This window comes from Gavia stellata, chromosome 1, assembly GCF_030936135.1.
Source record: "Gavia stellata isolate bGavSte3 chromosome 1, bGavSte3.hap2, whole genome shotgun sequence".
NCBI lineage: Eukaryota > Metazoa > Chordata > Aves > Gaviiformes > Gaviidae > Gavia > Gavia stellata.
Genome location: NC_082594.1, coordinates 55,564,000 through 55,578,124, shown reverse-complemented (window position 1 = coordinate 55,578,124; position 14,125 = coordinate 55,564,000). Strand labels below are relative to the sequence as shown.

The 14,125-nt window shown below is 37.1% G+C and overlaps 1 protein-coding gene across 1 annotated transcript in view; it reads right to left on the bottom strand.

Moving 5' to 3' along the window:
- Nucleotides 1–14,125, bottom strand: part of GPC5 (glypican 5) — a 772,839-nt gene that overhangs the window by 612,362 nt on the left and 146,352 nt on the right. Inside the window, exons 4-5 of the mRNA XM_059824335.1 lie at nt 7,326–7,459; nt 2,563–2,688 (exon numbers count right to left, since the gene is read on the bottom strand). Of these exons, the coding sequence (XP_059680318.1) occupies nt 2,563–2,688; nt 7,326–7,459 (260 nt within the window). The remainder of the gene's footprint in view (nt 1–2,562; nt 2,689–7,325; nt 7,460–14,125) is intronic.

The following is a 14,125-nucleotide window of genomic DNA, read 5'->3' as shown; positions in this document are numbered from 1 at the left end:
CATTCCCAAAGCCTGACATCTTCATTTCCCTTCACAATATCCCCAAACAATCACTTCCGATGCTGCTCACCTCTCATTAGATCTCTTTGCTAGTTGATTGATTCATTGATACGTTTCAAATGTCATTTCCTAGCACAATCTGAGGGACAGGTCAGGAGCCCTTCTTGCTCAAACAAAACCTCCTTATTTCTGAATTTGCAGAATTTGTTTGTTTCAGTGTGTTTCTGAGGTTGAGCTTGACTTCCCATAACCAAGAGAAATCTCCAATGTGTGTGCTCCTCTCCTGCATGGTTGAGTCACACGTGCCTTCCCTTCATAGCAGGCACACAGATGTGCCTAAGCACAAAAAGAAAAGAGTGTCCATTTTTACCTAGAATAACAGTTCTGTAATAATAATAATAATAATAATAATAATAATAATAATAATAATAATAAAGTAAAAAAACCCTGATCTCAGTCAAAGCACAGGAAAGATTTTTTTTTTCCTCTTTTGTCACAAAAGAACAAATATAAACAAAAAGATTGAACAAAGGACATTTTGACTGAGTAACAAGGCAATGTGAAGGGGAGGAAGAGGACTGATGTGAGCACCTTCATATAGCTCCTGAAGCTTGAGGATATGTACCACAATATAGTTAAAGTACAAGTAGAGGTATTGAGATGTAGGAACTAATCTGCAGGTTTCAGCTCCAATTGGTAACCTAGATCAACTCAGAGTATCCTGGTCTTCTGGTTTTAATCAGCACTCTGTACTCCTAAATATTATCTACATGTCAGCTTTTTCAGAAAGTTAACACTAAAATTTACTGACCAAAAAAAGAAAAACATGTATTAATATACATATGAAACCAAAATATTTTAGTAAGGAAATTTAGAAGTTAAGCTAATATCAAAGCGGTCTTACTTTTAAGATTTTGTCATCAATTATATCTTTAGGTTGATCCACAAATAAATAAATTGCATTAATTAAATATATTTAGTCAAATTAAACTACTTTTAAAAACCACCATGGTCTAGAATTTAGTAGAATGTGTCATTTCTGTATAAGGACTTTAGTGCCTAATCAATCAAAATCAAAGAGTATAGTATTATAGTATAAACATACCAATAGTATAATAATATAATACAAAAATAACTAAAATATAATAGTACCATATAATATAATAATATAGGTTTGAAAAGCTATAACATATTAATAGTAAGACTATAAGCATCCAAAAGTAATGATACAAGAACGTTGTTTTTAGGAAATCTGTATGTACAAGATGCTTACCTCAAATTGTTTCTGAAACATTTGGTAGGAGTAGTGTAACTCTTTTGGAGAAGGGCAGTAAAACAAAAGCCAGGAGGTGGAAGTTGAGATTGAATCTTAAATACAAATTGAGACATGTTCCTAAAGAAGGAACATGTCATCTTGAGAAGACTGTTGAAACCTTAGGACAAAGGTTTCCAATGAGACTACCAAGGGAGTCAACCACTCATTGGGCCTTGGTGCTGCCAAAGCATTGGACTACCCAAGAAGATAAAGAAAAGTAGGCCTGTAGCTGTTTGCTGAAAGGGTATCCATTAAGTTTCCTTAGGTATTGTTAATCAATAAATTACAGCTCCTACCTAACCTTTTTAGAGATTCCTGAAGGTGTAGGATGTCACTGTTCCTTCTACTTCATACCAGCTGTCTCCCACTTTACTAACTCACCTCACAGCCTTTGGCACCTTCTTTGCTATGACCTTTGATGCTAACTACTAACAAATGCTGTATTAACAGCATGATCTTCATTAAAAAATAATTGCAATGAACCTTTTAATATTTTGGTCTCTGTCATCACAAGGAATTTCTGCTCAGAGAAATACTTGTTTTGGTGGTGAGAGCAATAAAACAAAAACATAGAGATCAGCTCTCTGAAAATCCTTCTGACATTCACAAATGCTAGTGTTTTGTAAGCTGTGAAATATATTGATCCCAGAGATACACACCCAGGAGCATAGCAGTTTATTATTATCTCTTCTTTGCTGTTGCTGCTGAATGATGCCTCCCAAACTGCTGCATACATGAAGCCATACATGTGTTTCACCTTTAAAATGTTTTATCTTCATGTTTTAACTTTTAGCTCTCTCCTGAGAAACCACATATATTAAGAGATTACTTCATTCTTCAGAGCCAGAGAAAGTTTTAAGCAAATAGCTTGAGTCTGTTATCACACACTCTGTATTAAGAGGAGCATTCTATAAAGATCAAGCTCAAAAAAAAATCCATATTCTTCTTCTCCAACTGTATTTTGTAAATGCCAATCCAGCTTCTTTTCTAGTATATATTTAGGTGTTGTAAACTTGAAGGAAAACTGTCCGAAGAACAGTAGAATTTCTTTTTCCTCAAAACAGAGATGCAGGGAGACTTTTTTTACTGTTTACAGGTGAAGCCTGAGCGAAGGAAACCCATGTTGATTTGTTTTTGAACTAACCTTGACACATGCCTAGGGAAACAATGTACTTGACTCAAGTTGGAAGCTACTTTAGAGAAACAGGAAATATAAAAGAAAAGACAAAAGTGAGTCAGAAAGGTACCTTCTTACAATATCTTCTCCGTTCCAACATGGAAGTCCATCGGCAGCTGCCAACTCATTACCGCACAGCTGATCAGCCAGGCCGCCGTAAAAGGCTCTGTAGAGCCGGAGGTGGCTGATAAACTCTCTGCACAGGGGAACATGGGAAATAATTGACAGTGTCAATCAATAACATTAAGCAGTACTGCTGTTGTGCATTTCTACAAGAAGATAAAGGATGTGCTTATCCTATTACTTGCCATTGGTTCCAATGATTTTTTAAATCAATTTCTCTATTTCCTGTTAGATAAGTTTGATTCTCTCAGATACACTTCAGTAATTTACAAAGCTGATACTCTCATTGGTCAAAGTAAAAAAAAAATACTTTACTCATATCTGGAACAGAAATTATTTTCCTCCACCCTGAAATTTTCTTGTGTAGTTGTGATACAGTTTGCAATGCTACACTTGTACAAATATACCAAAAAATGTTCGAAAAAAAAGCACAGCAAATAAAAAAATAGGTGTATATGAATAAGTCACCTGTTTTTCAAAAGTGGTATCAACTCACTCTCACTCACTACAAGAAGGACATTGAGGTGCTGGAGCGTGTCCAGAGAAGGGCGACGAAGCTGGTGAGGGGTCTGGAGCACAAGTCTTATGAGGAGCGGCTGAGGGAGCTGGGGTTGTTCAGCCTGGAGAAGAGGAGGCTGAGGGGAGACCTCATCGCTCTCTACAACTACCTGAAAGGGGGTTGCAGAGAGGTGGGTGTTGGTCTCTTCTCCCAAGTGACTAGCGACAGGACAAGAGGAAATGGCCTCAAGTTGTGCCAGGGGCGGTTTAGGCTGGATATTAGGAAAAATTTCTTCACTGAGAGAGTGGTGAAGCACTGAAACTGGCTGCCCAGGGAGGCAGTGGAGTCATCCTCACTGGAGGTGTTTAAGGAACGTGTGGACAAGGCATTGTGGGACATGGTTTTGTGGGCATGGTGGTGTTGGGTTGATGGTTGGACTTGATGATCTTACAGCTCTTTTCCAACCGTAGTGATTCTGTGTGTGATTCTGTGTGTGAACTAGTCCCCACAGTGTTACAAATGCTAAAAAGAATATTTGTTAGAGTTATGGAGCAACTCAAGATTTAGATAAGATGGGTTTAATATGTAGTTATTAAATATTTAGTGGATATTTAAATAACTGTCTGAAAAATTACATCAGTTTTGTCATGTGCTGTGCTGGTAGGTTATAAATTATTTATTGCTATTTTAAATAATTGTCAAGATGCCCAGAGCTAATGATAAGTTCTTGTACTTAAATCAAAACAAATTAATTACTTTTTATTTAGTATGTTTTCAAGTGGATTATGATATTTATGTTTATAAACTGTTTGCTTATGTATTGAAAATCCCTTTCTGGGAGACCCACTTCTGCTGTGAAAAATTAAAATATTTATTCATTCTGGTTTAGAACGCCATACTATACTGAGTTATCTATGACCCACAGGCACAAAGAAAGGCACCAGCAAATGCTGTACTCATTGCTCTGTAAGTCAGCAAGCTTCACTTTATGTTAACTTCTTGTACGGTGTCTGGAGTTGGGGAAAAATGCCAGAAATATTCTATACATTTCCTTATATTTAGTCAGTGTAGGCTTAAAATGGCATAAGGAATTAAATTGTTAAGTATTGTTTACTCTGAATTAAAACAGATAAAACATGAGTGATTATATACAGTCCACCATTTAAAAAGCCACATGTTCTTTCTTGTAATTGTAGGGGAAATATTTTACAGAAACCACAGTGATTTAGATTTACTACACCTATAAAATGTGGTATGAGTGACCTACTAATTCTAGAACTGCAGTTCTGAAAATCTCAGGTAGGGTCAATTTTGACTATGCATCATATAATTGCCTATGCGCAATATATTTTAAATATGTAAATAAGATTCATCCACACTCTCCCAGCCATGAATAGTCATATCTTGTATTTCTCCATCCCCCAAATTGGATCCAGTGTGCACAGTATGTTTGCAATTTTCCTCCATTTCCCATTGAGTGGGATTGATTTTGATTTTGTCTATGCTTTGGGTTTACATTCTGGATGAAAACTAGTGTTTAGAGATCCACTCATAGTAAATAGTTGGAATTTCTTCTTCTGCACAATCAATTCATGTATAATACAGAAATATAGCTGCCATAATATCTTGTGACAAACTGCACTCTAACAGAAAGGTCATTCAGTTTATTAGTAAATACATCCTAAGGCAAAGCTAAAGTTAATACAGAAGTAATAACTGATTTCAGCCCCTGTTGATGTCTGACCAAAGTAGTTAGAAGGGCAGATGGTATGAATGTCAATTTTCACATCATCATCTTCTAGACCAGACAGCATGTAATTATAGGCAGCTGAGCACAAATATGCAATTACAGTCAGTGGAAGCTGCAGATACTTCTTATCTGTTTATTTGGAAATGTTCATTTTTTTACAATTTTATTCTCTGCACTAAAAGCTGTCTGCAATGTTAAGTTCTGGAGGAAAAAGCATTATATAATTTTAAGTTTACATGTTGCTATGGAATGTTCTGCTTCGATTTTTTTAAATTAATCTGACAATTTTTGGTGTCAAAAGCACAGAGAAATTTCCTTTTCTTCTTGTACCACATAGTACTAAAAAATACCAGCTTAGGTCTGATAGCAAAAATAATTTAGGAAAAGTTCAGGCAGAGGCAGTCCACCATGTATTTTAAAAAGTAAACTTTCATCTGGAGATGCATTTGAAAAATATTGGGAAATCAGGGAACTCTCAGGGATCACACATTTAATGGAATCTTTTTGTTCATTTGTTTTGCCTCAGAGAACTGTCATCGAACAAGTCTACACAGTTTGGGAGAAGCCTATTCTTTTCTGCTAAAGCCTGTGAAAGTTGCTGAGAGCAACCTGCTGCCAGAAGTACATGGGAGGTAAATAAAGTGGAGTTAGACTCAGAGAACAGCACTTCCTTAAAAGCAGGCTGCAAGCATTTGCTTAAGTCACTCTTCCATGTGAGGAATTGTTACAGTTGCCATGGGAATATAAAGTGAAATATAAAGCGATTGTGACTAATAAGGTAGGAGGCGATCCAGGAGGCAGCAAATGAAGATGGTATCAACTATGAAGCTGTTAAACTGAAACCTGTGTCAGTGGATCTCAAACTTTCTCCCCCCTCCCCCTTTTTGGGGCAGTGCCTGTTGCATGCCATAAAGTGTTTCTAGCATCTCAGGCAGGGGGAAGTAATGGGAAAACAGCATTTCTTTGTGCTGCCCATTGCCTCTCATGCCCCTTAAGGTCTTTCGTGCAGTCTCCCCGAGGTCAATCCAGAAACCACTTATTTTGTAACACAGAACAGTCCTGGTTTAAGTGAGATTTTGGGATATGGTTTCATGTTTGCAGAGTGCTAGCCATCAGAAAACTTCAAGAACTTGCTACACAACACAGAGGAAATGTGCCTGTATAATGGGTATTGCCTGATGAACTTCTGTGTTGGCTAAAGCAAACTTCTGTTTTGCATCTCTTTCCATTCCCACGATGTTCTCTAAATCCCTTGTTTGTTTGGGTGTTTTTCTCCACTATTTGGAACATGAAGGACCTTGCACTAACAAGAATGGTCTGCCTTTAAGCTCAGAAGCACTTTTTCTTCTCTAGACATCAGGAGTGAGCAATTATTCCCTGCAATTCTCTCACTTCAGTTTCCTTCTGCACTGCAAAGTGAAATGAAAGGAAAAAGAGGGCAAAGAAAACCTCTCTGTATTTTAGCAAACACTGTGATAGAAATAAAATTTCTGATTTTAACCTTGTACTTTATTTGTCTAATACGGCCTTTAGTCTCAACTGTAATACTATCCTTACTCCTTACAGTGCTATTTCTCCTTAATGGTCATTAAAGATTTGATTAATTTGTCTAAAGATAGATTGGCCTTTGAGATCCCTTCAGCTATCCAGGATATCTGCAGAAGGCTGGAATATACAATACAACTTACAGGACACCTGCATCCTTCTGGCAGCAGAAGACCAGTTGGGATACCTAAGGGTATCCCCAAGTGGCACTGGATGCTTCTAGTTGTGTGGGCAGTTGAAATGAGTCCTCCTCTCCATAGACCATAATGGCAGCTTAAACACCTACCTCATAAGCGGTTAGGCAAATTTTACCCTGTAACGCTGAGCCAGTTATAAACCAAATCTCCAAGGCTTTGCAGTCACCTCAATTCATTACATACTGGCAAAAGAGCCAGAGAAAAAAAATCAACTGGACTTGCTTGAACCAGGATTTCAAGATTTAGCCCCAAACGCTTTGTTGTCTCACTTTTCATAGTAGAAAGGTATGTAAGAACAGTCATTATTTTTTTTTCAGTCTGATCAATTTGTACAAATAGTCTTCTGATAAAAGTCACAATCACTTTTTGACAGATTTAATAATGCCTGCTGATGTGCAAGTCAAATGTAATTTGAAAATTTACACATAAAGATAGAGCTAAAATTCATATTCTAGCAATGTTACCCACTCTTTTAAATACTTCAAACCACACCAAATTACTCTGGTCATATGTCCATTATTTCAGAAAACAAAATCTAGTCATGAAATTACTCTTTCCAAAATGTAACAGAACAGATTATGTTGCTGAAATGCTTCATTCTTTGCAGTCTTCATTTATTCTCTAGTAATGCATGCCATTGCATTGAATATAATCTATTCTGTTGTAAAATTAATGGCTTACTTTATTCTTTCTTTCTGGCTGTAAAACTAATGTCTTACTTTCTTCTGTTGGCAAGGGTTTCTTCACTGTCTCTTGAGAATGTCTTCAACCCTTGATTATCTTTGTTCTGATCAAAGGAGCAACCTGGAGACTGTGTAGGCTTCCTTACAGGGGGACCACAAACCTTGTTCACCTAAAAGGAAAAAAAGCCACAAGAAGAAGAAAAGAACACATGTAAACAAAAATTATTATGTATCTCTCAATCAGTTTAAGTCCATTTTAATAAGAAATAAAGTTCTGTGGACATTAAGCTAAGAAAATTATCATTAATTATCATACTTCTCATCACTATATCCACAATGAATGCAGTAAACACATAATTAGCCATTTTATAGTAGGAAAAAAACCAAACAAAATCACTCCTTTTGAAGAAATACCAGGTGTATAAGCAAGTCACCACAAGTATTTTATTGATTGTGGTTTTTCTTCTTCCTGTAAGGAAAGTGTATTGTTATGCAGACAGTAACAGTAACCTCAAGAGAACATGATGTGTTGTGAACAGTGGCATATTTCCATTTTTTCTGTATTATACCCCAATCACATTTTTAATATGCATTGAGCTTTGTGATTTCTTCCAGGGTTGATGAATTATTATGGCATGTTCAGCACAGTTGCCCAGAGCACATAGTGAACAATTAGCATGGTGGAAACTTGCATTACAACTTTGCAAGATGTAAATTTAATGATCCAAGATGCAAGTTTAATGATTTGGACCATAGATGTTGAAAATATCAAGGTATTTTATATGTCTGGCTTTCTGATCTAGATGTCAATAGATACAAATTCACGTGAACTCCCATCTTTTTCTTTGTAAAATGTGATATTTAGCATTTTGTACGATAGAGGATACCAATTAATGTTTGTAGCTCATTCTTCCTAGTCACTGAACAAAAATAATAAGGGCCATACATATTTATAAAATAAGAGATACTTCATGCTGGGGATCACATCAGACAAGATATTAAGAAGACTGCACAGCACATATTTTGTGTAAGCTTGCATGCATGCACTACTGAAAAACTAATACCGTATGTGATTTACGAAAACTTGGTTTCAATAGGTAGCCAACTTTTTTAAAAGGGAGAAAGGAGATCACTGTTGGCTTTAAGACAGGGATCCAATTTTTGAAGCAGAAACATAATTAAAATGCTACCATGAGAAAGAGGAAAGGGTGTATATGTTATATAACAAGGATTATTGTTTCCTGTTGCATTTTATATCCCCAAATGCAAGAACAGAGAAAGCAAATAAATCTCATTTTTTAAGTTACCATCACACACATTAAAGAGAAAAGTGCAAGTCTTAGGGACCACCTTTCCAACTAAGAACTGCTGGAGTGTTAGTTAAGAAATACATTTAAAATTTAAAATAAAATGAACTTATCTAATTTTAATGAGGTTGTTTTTTGTTATGCATGGTGTAAGTGGCGATAATGAAAGACTTATTGAATGTACTTGCTTGGGCCAGTCAAAAGAAGAAAGAATCAGCATTATTACTACATATGAATAGGCGTTCACCTTATGAACTGAAACTCACGGTAAAGTTGAAAGTGAATAGTCCTTTTTGGCTGCAATTCACATGTCTTAATTTAGGCATCCAAGTTATAGTTTGAATCCCCTTCAAATGAGGTGCATGAATTTACCTGCAAGATAACTGTCCCTGGACATATGGCTAATGTCCTTTAAGGGACTTAATGGGATACACTTTAAACATCACTTGAAGTATTCACCTCACCTCTTCTTATCAGAGGCAGTGTGCCCTTGGACAGCATCTTCCTACGTTTGCTCTTGTCCTCAAATTCAGTTTCAAACCTTCCTCATGCTTTTTCCACTATATTTCCCCCATTAGCTCTTCTTCAGAGCACATTATCCCACACTCTCCATCAGCTTAACTGGACTCCCATTTCCCCCCTGTAAGTCTCCACACTCTTTCTAGGCCTTCTCCATCCTTGTGCAAGTCTGCTCCTTCAGTGCTGCATTTCACCAGCCTCTGCAGCAGTCTATCTATCCCATCAGTCACTCTATACCAATACAATGCAGATCTACCAGAGACAAAAAATGCATTTGTCTTTTTACTTGTCTCACTTTGCTCATATTCTTTTATGCTCACTGATGTGACACGGGGAGCATTATGCATACGGTCAGCTTTTATGACAAAGCAACTAATGATTTGGGTTGCCTCAGTTCCAGCTTCCCATAGACTCTTCAACAACTCTTTGTCTTATCAAGAATAAAAATAAGGGATTAACAGACAGCGAGAGTCAGATCCAGATGTTTGGGAAGGAGGCTCTGTCTCATGACAGGCACGGGTTAGGTGTGTAGGTTGTTGTAGGTCTTAGGTGCCTTGCCTATCTGAAAGAGGCAGCTTAGCTCTCCAGGCACTCTCAGAGACTGACTACAGGGTGGGAACCTGCAAGGGGAGGAGAAACATGGTGGAGATGATTCACTGGCTAATACAGACCCTAAGCAGATGAGTACCACTCCTTTGGGTCTGGGGAAAAAAGAAAGAAAAAAATAAATAAATTGGCTCCATTTATAGCAAACTGAAAAAAACATATGCATTCAGCTCCACGAGGAAGGCAGGAAAATCCACAACTATCTATATTTCTTGAATTTACAATAAAATCTCATTATATTTTACTCTGCCTAAAATGAACAGATAAAGAAAACCTATAATTTTTACAGTCACAGTGGCTTGGAATATGGATGATATTTGTTTTATATGTGTTATACAGTTGCTTCAAAATACTGTCTAATGTCCTTTCTCTCTGTTTATTCTCTCTGAGTGAATGTCTCAAGAAATGCATTGTGCAATACTGGGAAATTTGCATTCACTGATACATTTAAAAATAAACCTTAGTTTCAAATATAAAAACTTTCTTAAAAAATTAACCTTGGGTAAATTTTATATATAAATACCATAAAAATCCAGTTACTATCTGAAATGTCTTTTTAAGAACTGATTTTTTTTTTCCAAAAAATGTTTTTGGAAAATTCTGACAACAGCATTAGTTAAACGATAAAAAGTGTTTGTACAGCACCACATACACCTCTGCCATTCCCACAAAGAAGTGCATGACAGTAATCATATTGCTGAGAACTCAGTTCCGTTAATGAACAGCAACAGCTCTCACAGCTGAAAGTTAGCTCACCAGTCTTTAGCAAAGTCACTCACTGCTTCAGACACAGTTTCTGCAGGATGAGCTACTTCAGCATGTACAATGATGATGTCATCATCTCTGTTTCCTTTCTCGTATCTCTGACATTTAAACCCCTGGGACCACTGACTGACTGACTGGCTTTGTGTGGTGTTGGTTCTTCTTTTTGTGTTTGGTATGTCACACTTGTATCACTCACCCAGCTGAACCCAGTCTGCCTTTTTTTACTGTTAGCTAGTGGCTGTCACTTTTATGTCATGTTTACCCCATTAACTGTATATGCATGCCAAACGTACTTTTGCCTCCCTCACTGGCCCAGTCTTCATTGTCCCCTTGTTTCTTCAGTAAACTTGTGCACATGAAAAGGTCATATACTCTTACCTTGCCTTCAGATGCTTGTTCTGTCTGTGAGCCAAATAATTTAAAACCAAAATGTCAGTATCTCATTTCCCAGTACAGGGCTGATGATAGTCTAAAAAATAGATAAATACACTTTCCATAATAATGTCTGCTTTTTTTTTTTTTTAATGCATTCTTTAGATCTCCAGGAATGAGTACACGGTGTAAGTGTAACGCTACTCAGTTGTATTTCCCATGTTTTCTGAAGGACTACAACTATATCCATTAGCTACATGTTTCTTTTAGTCTTTGGGCTGCAAAATTAACCTCCCAAGTAAAAATTGGTTCAGTGCTATTACCGCCAGTCTTGAGAGACACAGACTGGAATCATAACTTTGAGAGAAGAGGAATGCTCTCACTACACTAATGATCTAACAAATAACAATTTTGCAACAATATCTGATCTGAATGTATTCTTACTGTCTTCCAGTTTCACTGAAATGGTATTCCCACTGAATGTTTCTACAAACTGAGCATTTTCCTTGGCTTCAAACAGAAAATCCTAAAAGAGTGTATAAAATTATTCTCAAAGGGGACTGAAAACACCCTGAGAAAAGTGAGACTGAAAAATCACCAAAAATATTATTCACGAGAGAATTACACACCTCACTGAAATTCAGGAAGAATTAAAGACTGCTACAAAAGTTTAAAACAGACAAGCCTCAGCACCTTATTAGAGTTTTGTTTTGTTTTGTTTTTTTCTTTTCTTTTGGTCAAATGTTCTTAAATACTGCACAATATTTAAGGGCATAAAAAGAAACCTCAGAAAATTATAAAACTCCTGATCTTCACAGTTCAGACAAACCTATTGTCATTATACTCAGCATGCTGTTATTATGCACAATTTGTATGCCACAGTATGATGACTGGGTTAATTAAAAGCTCTTGTAATAACCATGCAGTTAAATTGCAATTAGTGCCACACATGAACTTTATGGCAGTTTGATTTTGCTTGGTGCAATTCCATAGAATGTCTACTTACGGTTACTTACAGTTTGGAAAACAGGAGCATCGTAAACCTTCACATTTACTCAGGACTGGGCAATGATGTGAGCATCATATTGATAACTGTGGGATACTGTCCTCGAAGTTCACATGCTCAATAGAAGAAATCAGTCACGTTCTTTGGGGTTTTTTGTCCACTATAGAAATAGTTCTTTCTGACCTCAGCATTTCTACTGAAATTATTTTGCATCAAATGATGGAAGCAAACTGAATGCACAGTCCCATGGTGCACTTGGAACTAGATATGCCGTGTCTTGGTGATTAGCTATGCCATAACCTTTAAATGCTGCCACTGTGCCAGAAAGAAGTCTCGGGAATCCTGAGACTCTCTGCTCCACTTTGGGTCACAGGCTGTTGTGAAATACACTGCAAAGATGAGCATCTTCTAGTCTTGCAGTGTGTCTGTAGTCTGTTTCACTAGTTCATACTGCTGTGCATAGAGTAACAGGGAAGAAAACACTTCTCTGGATACAAAACCTCTTGGGCTTAGACTCAGATCCATCTGGGAAGCAGAACGAGGAGTCTAAAAATTGCCCTTACTTTCATGTTTAACTGTTTCATGCTTGTTTTGGTAAGTTTAGCAAGCACTGTAATTTTTTCATACATATACATCCAGGGTTTCCTGTAAATGGGGTGTGTGTCACTAGATTGACACAGTCTCTCAAACCTGTAAGCCACCAGTGTGGCCATAGCCCATGCAGGCATTTAAAACTGCTTTTATTTAATGCATGTTTTAGTTAATGATTAGTCTGGTGGCTTTCAGTTTTAGCGATCAGATCACAAATTTGCCACCATCCCTTGCAGTTAAATCCCCTCAAACACTCATGAGCAAGTGGACAGCTGAAGTCTAATAACTCTAAAACAAAGCTAGAATGAGATGGCAGGGATGGACTGGTTGAAAATACATTTGTTACAAAAAAATGTGGTTCAGTTAATTTTATTTTCTAGGAATACACAAGTGAATACTTTCTTCAAGAAACAGATTCTTGATGTCACAAGTGTTTCCCGCAACAGATTACTGATCAAACTACCCAAAATGTTCATCCAGAATAACAATGCTTTAACCGTTTATGAAGTTTTCTTGATTCAGATTTAATCCTTGCGAGTGGATGTGCAATACTTTCAGGTAGATGTCTGTGTGTCAGACAGAGGAGAAAAAGAAAACCAAATCAGCCTGCTCTTTTTTGCACATCCTTCTGCCAGCCAGCCCCTTCCAGCAGCGCAGGAGAGGATGGCTTCTCTCTCATCAGGCAACACAGGGGTTTGGCACTTTCTGATTATCTAAGCAGGTGAAAATGAAGATTTCTCAAAGTAGGATTAGCTTCTCCTTTTAACTTGTAATAGTTTCCAGCTGAGCTCCTGCTACCGGAGCCAATATACCCACACACTCAGCGCTAGCTTCACGCATTTGTCTTCTTCTGGTTAAACCACAAGAGGGAGTACCAGCATTTCACTATTTCCAAGCACTTAGGCAGGCTTTTACCGTTCGCTGCTCCTAACAGTTGCTTATTTAGTATCAAACTTCTGTTGCAAAGAAAAATGCATTTTCATATGTGAGAGCGTGCACATGTGCACGGAAGATCAAAGTATTCCCTACTGAGATAAAATTCAAGTTCTTGAAAACAAGGAGAGCAAGCATTTGGTATAACAGGCCGTTTTTCCTTCAGAACAGGAAGATGACATTAATGAGACTGTCTTAGGAAAGAGAGGTGGAGTACCACCAGTGTTTACAACACAGGAAAATCATGCAGAACTTGTGTATTATTTCCTTTGTTTTCATTGTAAATTTTGTGTTCTTTTAGCTGTGACTAGTTGTCTCTTTTTCCACACTGTAGCCTCAGGACTCTTGGCCACACCTCTTAGGCATCCAGAACTCTAAGCAAGCTTTGGCATTACAGAGGCAACTTGTAATTTTTTAAGTTTCTTACACAGGTTTAATCATTTTACAGAACTTGCAAGAGAAGTCCAAGACAAGCTGAAAGAGGCAAACATTGTGAACAACAGCCTAGAAAATTACAGAGTAAAGCTGATAACTTAAAATACTGCTTGCACCAATTATTAAACACTCAATTTATAATCACTTGCAAGACAAATCTTAAATGGACTTGCCAAATAATGATAATTTCAAAGCAATTTTATTCAGAACTGTAATGAAAAGCTCAGGTGACACATGAAAAAGTGCATTTATAATTTTTCAAGTGACATAGGGTTGGAAGCAGTTTCAAGCTCAAGAAATAA